Source organism: Palaemon carinicauda, chromosome 31, assembly GCF_036898095.1.
Source record: "Palaemon carinicauda isolate YSFRI2023 chromosome 31, ASM3689809v2, whole genome shotgun sequence".
Lineage (NCBI taxonomy): Eukaryota > Metazoa > Arthropoda > Malacostraca > Decapoda > Palaemonidae > Palaemon > Palaemon carinicauda.
In genome coordinates, this window is record NC_090755.1 from 9,842,093 (window position 1) to 9,858,102 (window position 16,010).

Sequence of the window (16,010 nt, forward strand, 5' to 3'; positions counted from 1 at the left end):
TCTATGACAACTCCTTTATTACAGTCAAATTTCTTTTTCTTGTAAATGCTTTATCAAAATGTTATTAATGCTAACAATCTTTGCTCAGATCAGCACATTTAACACAATGGTGTCTGTACCTCGTAAACTAGAAAATAAATACATTTGCTCAGATGCATCACGCTCTGACACACAGCAGTGACCCATTTTCTGCACGATAAAAAATTATTCACATGATTACAGGGCAAAGTAACAAAGCATCCTTTCCATACCTTTTCAAGATACAGTTTGCAAAATCATAAATGCACTTTAGATACGACACTTCAGTGCTTGGAGACAGTGAATGTATTCAAAAAGTACTGCATGCTTTATTGGGACTTTAGGATTGACAGAGATTAAGAATTAACACTAGACCTTTTACCCGGCCACTATCAAACACGTTGACATAACATTTACTAATTATTCCATTACATACTGAATACTAAAATTTATTTAATAGACTTTTTGATGACATCCACTGTTACGTTTTTAAATGAAAATTAAAAATTTGAGGGCGTACAGGCAGTGTAAAATTACTTGCAAACTCTTAAAAAGGTGAAGACAAGATGGTCAAAGCATTCTTGAGATAAGGACTGGAGCTGCATCTTGGTCTTCCTTTTCTAGTTCCATAGCAAAATACCCCACTTCTTGATTATAAATACATAAGGATATTCAATATCTGAGGGCCCATGGTTTGCTCAATTTAGCCCCAAGTTAGTGATTACGGGGTCAATGAGAAAAAAAAATGTATTGGCACTTTAAAGTACCATTAATTACAGTTTTTTTTTTCTGTGTTTTAGACTGCTTGTATGTTTTAAATTTTCTAAAACATGTTGATTATGAAGAGACTTGTCTCATCTGTGCTGGTAAAACCCAGAATCACATCTTCACTAATGCAAGAGGCATCCATCCTGTAAGAATTCAATACGGTATGCCATTTTGTGCTGAAAGCATTACAGTCCATTTTGACCCCATCTAGATGTAATACTTAACCAATGTTACCGAGATGTAAAGTCATTTTACAGTTCCAAAAAGGAAAATAAGCTGATTATTAAATTTCTAAATTTTTTACCTGTTTAAGCAAGTTGCTATGTTACACACAGCTGAAACAAGCTCTACATTAAGCTGAAATCAAATTTCAACAACTTTTTATGTATTTGATAATCAAAATGTTATATATATATTTATGTACAATTGTAAATAAAGCCTGAATTTCACATTTTGGACCCCTTCAGATAATCTTGTCCAAAGATTCCAATAAGGATCGAAATATTGGAAATCACCTTTCAGTTTCAAAACTAATGTGGTCTTTTGATTGCTTTTTGTAATTTGGCTCTTGTCACATTTATACCTCTAGTCTTGGTGTCTCCACTACAAAATATGCCTCCGTTCAACACCTACAGGCAATGAGATCATTGGTATTCATAACGTACAAAACTTAAAATTACCTTCACTCAAATAAAACCACACAAATTAAAAAGATACATAGCATCTGTATTAGTCATACAATTTTGAAGCAATTACTTGCCAAGTAACTTACACATTGTACCTACCACTGTATAATTTTACTGGAACATATGACAAAATTTTCACATACACCAGATAATTACAAAAAAGGTTTTTTTTTTTAGTACTGATATACTTTCTTCCAGGAAATACCATAAGGGAGTCACGTACTTTATTTATTAGTTTGGTTGCTTTAGGAAATAAGAAAAGTACGTATACATCAGGTAACTCATGGAAAGCAGGTCAAGGTAGAATTCTTGATGATACATGTGCTATAAAGAAAAAATGTCTCTTAAACAAAAGTCGTGGATAAACCGTCCCAAAATAGTTAAAAACTCCTCAGTGTCCTTGTAATTAAATAAAAATTTCCCTTTTTTGTTAAAAAAAAAAAAAATGATGTGGGGTGTTAAAATTCTTTCTTGATTACACAGACTTATCATCCTTTCTAGTAAATATTACGGTCCTTGCAAAACAGTGCTATATTGATCGCTTGTAATATATCAATTTTTTACACTTACAAATGCTAGCAAGTAGAAAAGTTGGCCTGTAACCAAATGGCACTAGAAAACTATTAATCATTATGGTGGCTTATTCATAGATAATTACTTTCGCTCTGTACTTGCCTTACTGAATAATGTGTACCTAATATATACCAGCCAAGTTAAGAATGTTCATGTCTCATACTGTATTCTAATTTTATATGTACCATTGTTTTCTAATGTAGACTACTGGTTATGTGCTACTGACTTTGAATTAAATTATGCTTACCCAAGCCTCAATCATTTTTGGTATTAACTGACACTTATCAGCATACTTTATACAATTAAGGCACTGGGAAATGAATAATCTTACGCAAAAACTATTTCAATGTAATTTAGAGTGAATAAACTTGTTTAAAGTAGTCTTGGCACTTTATTCCTTACATAGAAATAATAAAACAGGAAGAACATTGTCATATACATCCTTATTTTTACAATATTGAACAGGTTACTCTCTCATTACCGTACATTACATTGACAAATGAGGAAATTAAATTATAACTGATTTGTAACGTACACGATTAATAGATGAAAAATAACATGTTGCGCAGTGTTTTACAGCATGGCATCAAATTGATAGGAATATGATTTTTTCAGGGACAGAAGAATGGCATTATATATATAGGGTGGCACTGTCCTTTAAGATACAGATCATTCAATTTCATGATACCATGAACAATGATAAGACAAAATCTAAATTTCCGAAGGTATACTCTTGAAGAAAGAATTGGGGATACCAATAAAGGTGAATAGGAGGTTAACATGAAAGTACACTTTTATCAACTAAGATTCTCACGAGACTGCTACTTTCTAAACTATTAGAATCAAATGAAAATTTAAGCCTGGCTTAGTTATTCCCTTGTAATTTTATAGTCCAAATTTCAGAAAAGGTAAATAATTGGTTTACAGGGCTACTATCTACTGACATACAAAGCTAGGTCGACATCACAGAGCAACAAGGGTAAACCTAATAAGCTGCTTTTGGTCTTCCTGTAGTTAAATAAACATTAAGAATTATTTGAGGAGACTTAAAGCAAGAATTCTGTTTTTTGATCAGCAACAATGAACAGATAAGTTAAAACAAAGAAAATGTTTATTAACTCGGAGAACACACCGAGTGATTTGATTAAAAACATGACGAGTAACTGTACATTAGGTAGAATACTGTATCAGTTGCTGAAAAAAAATACCTGAAAAGGGGAAATCAGAACTGAAGACTAACATTTCGGAAACTGGAACTCTACGAGAGCAAAACGTCAGAATAATCATAAAGGAACACACTGGAAATCATTAAAAAACTAAAAGACTGCATTTTCCTATCATAAGACTTGATATAAAACAAGCAATACTTGGTTGATCTTTAAGTACAGAGGAAAAATGGTGGATATATTAGAAAAAATAATCACCTGACAACACTTAAAATGTAAACATTCAAAGTTGCTGACTGAATTAAATAATTTTAGTTGCTATAGCAATGGTAACACAAATTTCAGAGAGGGTAAAAAAAAAAAAAAAATTGAAACTATAAGCTTATTCAAAGTGATGGTAAAATCACTGTGTCAATTAAAATCTTTCAATATCCGAAAAAAAATATATATACAGCTTGGTCACACAAAAGAATTATACCTACTTGATCCCATGTTTTAAAGGCACAATATACCAAAAGATGCTACAAGACCATTTAAAAAAAGGACGAGATCCTTAAATGCTTTCTTTGGTCATCTGAAAGACTTCCTCCAGAAAAATGAAAAAAAGCTAATACAGTAAATGAAGTGATGCCAAAGGTTAGAACAAAAAAAAAAAACCACCCTCTTCCTGACAGAGTAATACAGTACTAATAAGCCTTTTCACAATAACTCTCAGACTAGATAACCAAAAAACACTGTCTTGTGTAATTGTGGAAAAAAGAGACCTCACAATATCTACCTCTGGGTTAAAAGTTCACGATACGCAACACTGTAATATGGTACATGAGTAGTGGTTGTGGGAAATTAGTTTTAAAACGTACTTTATGAATACAGAGCGTAAGAAACTTGGAAAGTATTGCTGCAACCTTAATATGATTAATCACCACTTTTTTTTTTCCATGTGAAAGGGAGTTAAAAAAAATTGGATTTCGTGAAGGACATAGTGACTTCATCCCTATTAATGTTTTCATTCCTAAATCACGGATTCAGAGATGCATCAACGGCATCGTATCATTACACTCACTGAGTTTGTGTACACAAATTTCCATAAAAGCTATTTATAAGGCCATGACATTCACTCAAAAATAGTTTTATGAGCTTGAGCTTGATTGGCCCATAAAAAAAAAAAAAAGAAACAAAAAGTTTCACAATGGACTTCATCACACTCACTCTGGAGCTGGTACCCATGAGAACCAAGAACTGCACAAGAAAGTTTTCACAATGTTTCTTTCAAATCTATGTTATGATTTTCACCATAACTGTGCAGTTGCTCCTAAAATATCACATGTTGTTGCCTGTCACTGCCGGGATTAAGTTCCTACTGGCTGCATATTTCTCACTTTTTTGTTGGATATCGGAAAGTTCCTTCCTTGCCAGCAGACCCTCGCCGAATAACTCCTCCAGATACAGGGGGACTCACACTGAAATGACACGAGACTCAGTGGTGGACAATACAAGATTACACAAAGCCGTATAACAGGAAAGAGGTGGTCAGGTCACACGTCCAAATTGAAGTAAACAAGAGGACATTGGTGGATTCCTTTGGTGAGAATTTGCACAATTCTCACAAAGCAGAGCCTTTTTTACTCCTCCTTGTCTGCTTTTGTTACATCAATCAGTTTGAACATCGCTGCCAAATCTCTCCTTCATATGATTGTGCCTCTATATGTTGTAAAACTTAAAATATGAAGGACTCTAAAGTTGACAACGAATATCTTAACTACATGGAATCATAATCGTATTACATCTGTACTAAATGTGATATAAAAGGATTAGAGAAGCCATAAAATTTTAAATGTTAGCTAAAGAATTTTTCATTAAAAAAACCTCTTAAGGGAGATGACAGGCTGTAAAATATAAATGAAAAGAAAACCTGAGAAATGTTTGTACAATACTTCATTAGGTTTCAGTCCTTTATTCTCATGGAAAAATGCCAAAATATCTTTTACCTATTTGCCCATTGTTCTACGCATCTATCTGTGGGTCTTGAAAGTTCTGGGGTCTGGGCATTAGAAGTTCCAGACCGATGCACTCTCATACTGACACGCTGTTCACTTTCGCTTCCTGAACGCAGCCGTCCTACTCCTAAAAAGAAAAAAACAAAAATTATGAAGGGTTAGGAATATAGTTTGATTTGAAGCTTTTCACTGTAAATATTCATATCTTTTCATTTCCCTTGGGAAATTAAATTTTCCAATTCATCAATGACTTCATTATTCTAGTGGAAATATGGTACAAGATATGAAAAAAAAACTTGGTTTAATTTGAAATAATCTTGGTATAAAAGAGAATTGTCAAGAAACTCGCTATCCCACACATTTACTTAGATCTCAATGTTAATTTCTTACTTGGAAAATACAAGAAATACAATATATTATTTTGGCATGAATGTTGTACTGTACAGTACAATATTCAAGAAGTGTATAACATCCCTGCTTATCGCTTATGTTTTGTTTAACTGATGTATCTGTTCTACTTTCACAGATAGGTCATTTTGAGGCAACCAACTGCTGATTGGTGACCATTTACCTTTTCTTTCTTATTTATACATACAATAATATCCTTTACATTGTACCATAACTTCCTATATGATAGTCTTCAGCTAAAGTACCCATGCTTAAAGGTATACTTTTTTTTTATTTACCTTTATATTGAGCTTCTTATGCTTTTTTTATAAACCACATTGTTGTATTATTAATTTTCTAATCTATAATAGGCCAAATCCTTAAAACCCAAAACCTATGGTTATTACTGTACAGTACTGTACCTCCATAAAAGTATTCAGTCAATTTAAGGGTAAACATGTCACTATTCCATACCATGAGAAAGAAAAAAATTTAAGGAAAACAGCTAACATTTAGACTTGGTAACCAGGGCAGCGGAGTCAGTAATCAACACCTTTAAATCGAACCCCCAACTTCGAATGATGTACTGTAAAATTGTAACCCCTCAATTTAAGATATCAATCTTGACTCCTCCATTTATAGTATACAGTAATCATATCCATGCATGGCCTGAAAACTTGGGACAGATAGAACTCTGGCTGAAAGGGGACAGCAAAACATATTCATCTGTTGGGAGAGTTCATGCAGAATTGAATATGTGGAATGAGGAAAAATTATATATCAAAAGAATAATTTTTCTTTAAATCAGTTAATTATTTTCTTCAAGCAATCAATTTTTTTTTTTCATTTGAGGAATCAAATATTCTTTACCCCTAAAAAAATTTCAATAGAATAAAGTATATACTTTGTTTCTTTAGTAATATTTCCATGTTCATGTTAGGCATTGAAAAAAGGGAGCCCTAAATACATAATTCATAAAATGTGTATACAGTATTAGAAAGTCTGAACTATACTGTATGGAGCTTACTCTCTTACTGAAACTCCCTCATGTACTCGATCCGAAAACTTTAATCTTTACATCATTATTTCTGAAGCAAAAACTAGTTCTTTTATTATATAGCATTTTTCCTATTATAAACCATTTTCTCTTTCCTATTTTATCAAACATTTTCTCTTACAGCAAAGATGAAGTTTTTTGTTTTACCAATACCATACCAATACTCACCTTATCTGCAAAAGGAGGTCATATCTTGAGATGTAAAAGCATTGTGCTCACCAGTCATATATAAGAGGTGATGTCACTAATCTTTTGCTTAAGTAAAAAAAAAAAATATACATACATTAACTCGATACTTTTTATAGCAAGATTTGTCAATTATAGTATAGGAACTGCATATGTGCATATTGGATTAACATGCAAGGCAGTAGTTCCCAATTCTTTTTAAACTTACAACTCCTCAAACATAATCACAAAGTTTCAGTCCTCTCCCTCTATTTGAGAAGGGAAATCATAATACTGTAGAGGATTTCCATACCGATATCACCCACTACTTCAGTATGGTACATTCCTCAAAATTGGGAGGGATTTCCTCGCTCCAGGCACTGACAAGGATTATTTTTGTACCTTCGAGTGTATAACAAACCAATTGGTTAAAAAACGGGTTTTGCCAATCTAAATTGTCAAGAAAAGAAAATTTCCGTGAAAATAGAGTTTAATTCTAGATAGGGTTTTTCCATTAATCTTTAATAAAATATGGTTTCTTAAATAAAGCATTTGTCGAAGCTGATCATTTCAAAATTCAAAAAACCAGTACAGTACAATCATTTCTAGATATGGTGCTGATCTTTGGGTCAAGAAAGAGCGCCATATATATTAGGATTTAGTAATCTGCTACTCATAAGTACTGTTAAAAATGAGGATCTCATGAGATTTAAATCATAAAGAGTTGGGGCAGGCATGAGCAACTCTCAATGTTCCATCTATTGTTATCCAGACTTGGATAATAATTTTTCCAACGGTCTTTATTTATATGAACCCCACCTGATGTTTATATTGCTTCTTCTCCAGAAGCTTGAATAATTGACATTTATCCCACAAAATTTTCTAATTTTCTTAAATTTTTAAAGAAAGTTACATGCCCCAGTAAAACATTAAAACAATCTAATGGTAGTATTACAATGTTCTCCATTCTTTAGTTTCTCCATCACAGTAGTTGAATCAAGATGTATCCCCCTTCCAGACTGATTTTATTGCATTTCAAGTTAGGTTACCTGCTGGTCTGGTTAGCATTTTTGCACAAGGAACGCTATGTATTTTGAATAACTGGTGTGATGAGTACAATATCTCTCGGTTTCTTCCAAGGGATATTCGTTTCAAGTTGGGGTTTATGAAACTCGAAAGTAAACACTGAGCAGTGGTAAAACTTTTTGTTGGAAGCAGAATGGCTGCCATTTAAGTCTCATGATGGTCAAGAAAAGTAACCTAGTTCATGGGGATTTACATTAAGCGAATATTGTAGTTTCATGTGAAGTTGATAACAATATGACATGTGAGTACTTGCTTACCAACAGAGTTAGTGATGAACCTTTTTTGTATGGTAACTAATTTAACTTCTTGTGTTATTCTCAAAATGCCAGGGAGCCTTCTTTTGTGGACAAAGTCTGACATGCCTGCCCAGTTGCTACATTATCCTTACTTCCCTTTTCAGGTCTAGTGGTCTTATTAGAATGTTCCATCAGTAAGGGACCTGAATGTTCACTGCTCCTTTCAGAATCCAGCTACTCACGTAGTCTCAAATTCTTTAATTACCATTACTTTAGCTCTTCTGCAGCTAAACTGTAAATTTCCATATCTCTAGTCACTCTTTAAGAGATCTACTACATTGCGAGGCCGAACACAGAGTAGGTAGTCTGAATCCTTATATCCATCTTTGTGATAGCCTATTGAAAATATTCCTACTTGGTGATCTGTTGGATGGGAGTTCAAGACACACTCAAGCTCGATAGTTTATGTGAGCTACGGATGGGGGAAGACCATATAGGTCTATCTGCTGAGTCCTCAGCAGCCACTGCTTGGCACTCCCTGGTCTTAGCTTAATGGAAAAGGCTTGGGTGCTGATCATACCTGTACATGGTCAGTCTCTAGGGCATTGTTATTGTCCCTTAACTCTGCCATTCATGAGTGACCTTTTAACCTTTAAAATATGCGCTATTAAACAACATCGTTTTAATTTGGGAGATGGTGGTTCACATTGTAGACGCTCTTATTTTTAACATTTTGGTTATTGGTGATATATCTGCTTAATGCAGTCAATTGCTTCACGTTGAGGATGAAAAGGTGTGTTGAGATAAATTTCAAAAACTTTGGTTTCTTGAAAGAGGCATTTGTCTGAGCTGCTCATTTTAGGGTTCAAGAATCCAGCACAATAATTTCGAAACGTGGTACCGATCTTTGGGTCAAGGAAGGTTGGGTCAAGAAAGAGCACAGTGTATATTACATGAATAGCAACACTTACCTAAGAGTGAGCACTCAAAATTTACGCAGCTGATTTGATTAAGATTGCCAATGCATCTTTGCAGTTTTAAAAACTGACTAGACAAGGAGAAGTCCAGATCTGAAAAATCCATGGGGGCTGGCAGCCACAGTTCCTCGAGAAATTTTATTTTGGTTCTACAGTATTGTCCTCAGAGAAAGAATTGCTCTACACAATGGTACCCAGTATGAGAGTTAAAGTGAAAGAAAAATCTTCCTGGTATAAATTAAAAACATACGGCAAATGATGGGCTACCTGCAAATCGATGAATGGTCAAAGCAATTTCTCCCTTGCTTTATCAGACTTCTCTTTGTCACTTGCTAGCAAGAGGGCAATCCTTTTCAATAATGTCTTAAAACACTATGAAGCCCCAAAAACGCAAACCTTGAACTGTCTAACAGTGAAATCAGTTTTGTTCATGCAGGACGAATTTTTGTATATCTCAAGCAAGATACTTTGCCGAAATTTAAGTCCATGCCATTATAAAAGTACCATCAGAAAAATGGGCACATCATTTTGCATCTCACTTACTATATTTTTGACTGAATAATCAACTTCATTGGCCCTCACTCATAATGATGCTTTAATTTACTACTTTAGTATCATTCCTTTCATTTTTTTTTTTCCATTCAAAAGATTACAAGTAATAATCATCGTTGTGATTTCTGCGTGTAGGACTAACAATATTATAATGTGGTGTATACAGCATACACTAATTAAAAAATCCTCCTTTTGTTTTCCTTCCATTTTCTTTTTATTGGCAATCAATAAAAGATACCTTGCAAGACAATGATTAATATGTTTACATGGACAGTACAAATAAACTACTAGCATGCACTTGTGACAAATTATTTCACCAAGTGTATGACATGATTATTACTGTCCCCCTTTTGTAAAACCTAAGGCAATGGACCCCCCCCCCCACACCACAGGAGTTCAACCATTTTGATGTCAGTTTGTTACTATCAAACAGACGGCTCTAATTGACATGTATCCACGTAACAGATGAGTATGCACATGTTCTGATAAAGGATTTGGTTGGAGGGAAAATACCATGACTGAAATTGAAAATACTTGAATTTACAACAGTGCAAACATAGTTCTCAACGTTTTCTTTAACCTTCTTGCCACCGAACATAAATGATACCTCGGTATTTAGGTTTTCCTGAAGTTAAAACTAGTTTAGCTTCAAGATCATGTGAAATAAAATTTAGTAATCTTTTACTTGATTTGGAAGTTTTGACCTAAATGGTACTATTTAAGTTGTTTTTTAAAGATAATTTTTTAGCTCCCGTATTGGATTATTTTTTTTATTAAGTTAGCTAGAAGCAAGAATTGATAAATTTACTTCATTTGGTGAATTACCAACCATTTCCTAGGATAACTACAGTACATCTTCAAGTTTTTCCAGGTATGTCGGCAAATGTCAAAGCAGGTGGTGAACAGATGATAGTTGATTGATCACATTTAGTACCTTGTAGCATTATTGAATTCATAACTAATTACAAACTTGATTTGGAGCTATATAATGATTACAGAATTGTAATTTCTGGTGTTCCTCAAGATTGAATTCTTGGTTAAAGCCTTCATTTATAATAATTTTACTGGGCAAGCATTATATTCTTTACAATCAATCATATGCTGGGGAGGGGAGCATCAAATATTTATGACATCCATTAGGATCGAATGCTTTTGGTTTGTTAGGTTCTTGGTTCTTTACTTTTCATATTATATATGCAAAATGCTTATCCAGATAAATCTACTTCCATTGATCCCATCTACCGACTGTAGACCTGCATTTGCTAATTTTTTTTACAAGATTCAGCAAAATTAGTATGTTGCAAATTACAGGGATGAAGTTGAATTCTACCAAACTAAGTATCATGTTAGTAAGTTTAGGACCTTGGATCAGTGAAGGAAATAGAGTCGAAATAGTACACAACTAAAATTATAGGTTCACCAGGTCTAGATTACTGGTAACAAACATTTCAAAATGCATAGAAATATGGGTATCTTCTATCTAATTACATATCTACTGTATATTAATCCCAAGACAATGAAAGTAAAAATAGTTTGAAAAAAAATATGAACATTTAAATATACTGAACTCTTCTTATACCACATCACCAGTAGCTACTACAGGATCTGAGCCCAGAAATCAACCAGGTTCATTAAAATACTGTTCAGCAAAAACAGACTTAGTACACCATCAACCAGCTGCTAAAATACTTTACAAAAAAAATTTAAAATTAAGAAATTAATCGGATTTTCTTAAGTATTAATAGTCAATTCTTCGTAAGCTACTGTAAACAAACTTAACTGGTAAAGACATTGGATTTTGGACAGAGGATGATTGGAACACTAACCCCCACAAAAAATTAGGGACACTACCTCTAATATCCATTAGATACTGTATGTCCAAATGATTCTAGAATGGCTCTCACAGACAATGAAATTATTTCCAAAGGAAAAGTTTTCATCCTTTTTCTAAAGAGAGGATGTGCAAAACTGCAGCACACTCTTAATCTCAAAATTATTTTTTAGCTCTGAAGGGAGATAAAAGGGAATATAATCTTATGCTTCCCAAAGTCTACCTTAATAAAAGCCTATAATACATTCTTTATAATAACTGAAACAAGACAGATCTAATCTAAAATGCTTCAGCATGGAATAAAGCACAAATCTTTATTCTTTAATCGAGTTTCTCATAAAAGCATAAAAATGACATTATCATCCTTGCTAGTTCTAGTCACTGATACATTCTAAATTGCATCAATCAAAGTAAACATTCCACTGTTTTTGATATTCCGTTTCAGAGATTCCCTTGGATGGCATCCATATAATTATGTGTAGCATGTATGGGTTTGAATGAATCTCCTTTGAAATTGGTTGTTTAACCTTCTCAGACACTCCAACAGCAAAGGCAACAGATCTGTGAACTATTCCCTTTGTGGCCAAAACAAGGCTACCAACATCATCCAGTTCTATGCAGAGATGCTGAACGTATTTACTACCTGTCAAATCATGGTGAACCGAGAGAATGTAAAGATCCAGATTTTTGGTATTGTAGCTGGCCATCCACCTTGTAAGCCAAGGTATCCAGAACATATAAAACCAACTTTTAACCTTTTGTTCGGTGACGTTACACGTCTATGTTCAGGAGACCTTACTATTTTTAATTTTTGTAGACATACTGACTTATATAATAATTTGTTTGGAAGAACTTGACTCTCGGCCAAACTGATCTATTATGCTGTTCGATTTTCCCAAAACAAACAGGAAGAAGGCTTATTCCTCTTAAATTTATCCAAGTTCATTATATCTCCATTATCTGGTACAGCGAGGGTGACCTTGTAGGCTTAAAAAAAAAAAACGACTAACATGGTCTCCATACTACCAGTGGTTTTGGGTACTAAAGAATTTTGAATATTCCTAGAAGCTTGGCAAATGATATGCAGAGTCGACTCATTTGAGGATAATTTTCCAGACAAGAAAATGATCATGTGTTGCTCCCCATCAATCCTAATAAGCATCTGCAAACAGAGAAAACCCTGGGATAACCTCATTTAAATCATCCCAGTAACTTGGCAGATGAAGTTGGTTTTTATCACTGGAATTAGTGTGTATTTAGTCAGGCTATGTTCTAACATAGATTGAAATGAAATCAGAGAACCCTCATCTCTAAATGTACAAATGGAACAAATTTCTCTGATGAAGCCCTTGTCCCTAGCATCATCATCCACATCTGAACAGACATACGCTTGAACGTTTTGAACTTTTACTAAAGAAAATAAAAATACTGAATTCTTTTTTTTCCAAGGAAAAATCTATTTTCATCCCAGATATATAACTTCCTGAATCAGAACCAGAAGGTACCTCTTCAAATTAACCAGCATCCAATAACCTGAGAAACTATGCTTGCTAAACCCAAATCCTTTCCAGCAACGCACTCGTAAGATGCTAAATGTCCAGGCATAAAATAACTCGGCCCCAGAAGTCTTAACCAATTTGAAATGGTGTCCTTTATCCAGGTGAACCCCTCAGGGATTGCCCCAAATGCAAAACATAGGAACTAAAATTTGTAAAACTAAGACCGTTGACTAAATGAAGAATGTCCTCAAAATGAGTTGGAATGTGAAAACATGCATATGGAAAGTCTATAGAAAACATCCAATCTTTTTCTTTATCACCCCCCAAGCAACACAAGGGTATTTTCACCTAAATTTTTTTTGAGAACTGCAAACTTGTTGAGGGGTGGGATATCTTCAACACCCTGAAACTTTGGGGATTAAGAAAAATCTGTTGTAAAACCCCTGAGCACAGTTTAAGATGCTTCCAACATTTTGAACTGAAAAGTGAAATTCATAAACCTTGTTCAATGATTCTAGTGGATTGGTAACAGGAAATTAGCTGACCTATGTAAGGTGGAAAAGTTTCACTGAAGAGATTAGCCTAGTTCAGTATTGAACAGAAAGCTTACAATTTTTTTTTTTTGGAAGACTTTTCCTCATGACAGAAAGGACTGATAACCCTCTTGTTTATTTCTCTCTCTCATAAGTGAGAAGTACAATAATCCTCCAGCTCCATTAAACAGTTTCATCTTGAATGCATCGAGGATCTATTACAGTACTAAATATATTGGAAGAGTTGCAATGGGTATGAATATTAACATGAATTTATAGGGAAGCCTAATTTTTAAAACAGAATCCAAGATCAGTAAAAACTACAGGAAAACTTTCAATGGTACTTTTTATAAAGCCTAGGTTTAGTGATAGGCCCACATTAATAACATTCTTTTCATTGGTGAGTAAATTTGACAGCTATGGTTTCAACCTACAGAGGATATGAGATGCTTTTTGTTAGCTACTGCATTAAACCAGAAACATTTACAACAACCCATTTATTGTAATGAGTTTCAAATGGCATTATTAATACTAGCTAAGCTACAACCCTTGTTGAGAAATCAGATGACTATAAGCCCAATGACTCCAACAGGGAATTATAGCCCACGGAGGAAAGGAAACGAACAATCAACATGAGAAGTAATGAATAAAGAATAAATACCTTAAGATCAGTAACATCAAAAAAGAAATGTCATACGAACTATGAAGAGACTTATATCAGCTTGTTCAAATAAAAACATTTGCTGTGGTTTGATCTTCTGAAGCTTCACCTATATATATAGTTTATGAAGATTAAGACGTCCAACCAGAGGTCACACCTAAATTTTCCTAGGGTGAAATTTTGCGTTCAAAATAGAAGATTAATTGGAGTATAATTTTACACCAAAGGACAGGCAATGAGACTAGGTTATATTTAGCACAGCCATAATGATAAATAATATTTGAAAATTAAAAAGATCATGACCAGCTTAACTTCTCTCTTAGCTCTTGTGGATGTATGAATTTGGACTCGTGGCCTGGCAGTGGAATGGTAGAAGGCTAAAAACAATGCAGTCAAGGGCATAAGAGACATTGTAGACATTTGGATTATATCTACAGATCACAGATTGTACTATCCCCTTCTTACGGCATCCATTTCCTTCTTTTCCTGAGCTCCCTACAGTGTATTTTTTGGCAATTTGTGTCCTTTCTTGCTTCTTGGCTGCTATTTTCATATTCATGTTCATCTATTCTTTTAGTTCTCTGCAGTTTTGCATTCATACGTGCTTCAAACAGTACTTCTCAGGTTGAAAGTTAAGATCTTCCTTTTTTTTTTTTTTTGTGGGCTGTCCATTTTTTGTGCTGTGCAGAATTTTCTTTGTCAATGCCCATGTTTATACTACGCAGATGTTTATACTACCCAGAACTACAGGCCTTAAGCATCCATCATAATTCCTTGCTTCTCTAATACTTGGACAATTGTAATGTAAATTGTTTTGAAAACGATTACTGGAACAGTTTTAATGTAAATAAATAGCTCTGAAAATTAGTGCTGGGACAGTAATGTGAATAGTTTTGAGTGCGTATTTGCGGTTAATTTGTTTAAAATCTTTTCTTTAATATTGTAATAATTTACTTGCCCTTTTAGGTAATTAATATTTAATTTTCTCAATTTGGATTTATGCAGAATTGCTACCTTTAGGTGGCTGCAGTTAGGGTTATCTTTATTGGAGGGGTATCGCAAATAATTGATGCAACCATATAGGCAAGGGTAAAGTATTAGAATAATTTAGGCTCTTTCATTCACCAACCTACCTCCTTTGTTGTGGTCTTCAGCCAGATGAACCCCAGGAGCAATTCATATTAATATATGGATCTTTTAATCAAATTATTCATATACTTACCAGGTACTTAACTCACGCCCCTTCCTAAATCAAGAAATTTGGGAAGACTGTCTCTGAATGCTGTACATACTGAATGGAGTACATAGACTTGAAGGTAACATTTGGCGTCACAATGACTGTATTATTTATAATCTTCGAGTCAAAGAAGATTCTACGCATCGCTCTTACTCTTATCTATCTAGCCTAATCTACTGAAACTTACCACCCAATACTTCAGAAAGAAATCATACTGGGGGCATCTTTACTGGATAATTCCTTCCATTGTAAGGGCTAAATGATTTACACCACCCCAAGCACAAGGTCCTCCTTATAATGGTCTAGATTGGGGCACATCTCTCATAGAATGCTACAAAGTCAGGTACTGTATGACCAACAGTGCTATTGTTAAAACACTTAGGAAAACACATGTTTTCTTGCTAATGCCGTCATTACTATAAAACCGTTACGATTGCTTGAGAATGCCATCAACACTGGAAAATTAATGTCGGAATGAAAGATACGATGCCTTATAGATGTGACAACTTTAAAAGCTGCTGTCAGCTGAAGACATCCATGAAACTGAACATCCCAAGATGTTTGTAGAATAACTTCAGCCA

General features: G+C 34.1%; 1 protein-coding gene across 3 annotated transcripts in view; it reads right to left on the minus strand.

The window, feature by feature from the left end:
• dco (discs overgrown) overlaps positions 1–16,010 on the minus strand; it is a 105,011-nt gene continuing 89,001 nt past the window's right edge. For all 3 annotated transcript variants that reach the window (XM_068354795.1, XM_068354796.1, XM_068354797.1), the window contains 2 exons: positions 5,200–5,335; positions 1–4,671 (listed from right to left, as the gene is read on the minus strand). In XM_068354795.1, coding sequence (XP_068210896.1) covers positions 4,587–4,671; positions 5,200–5,335 — 221 coding nt within the window. In that variant the 3' untranslated portion in view covers positions 1–4,586. The remainder of the gene's footprint in view (positions 4,672–5,199; positions 5,336–16,010) is intronic.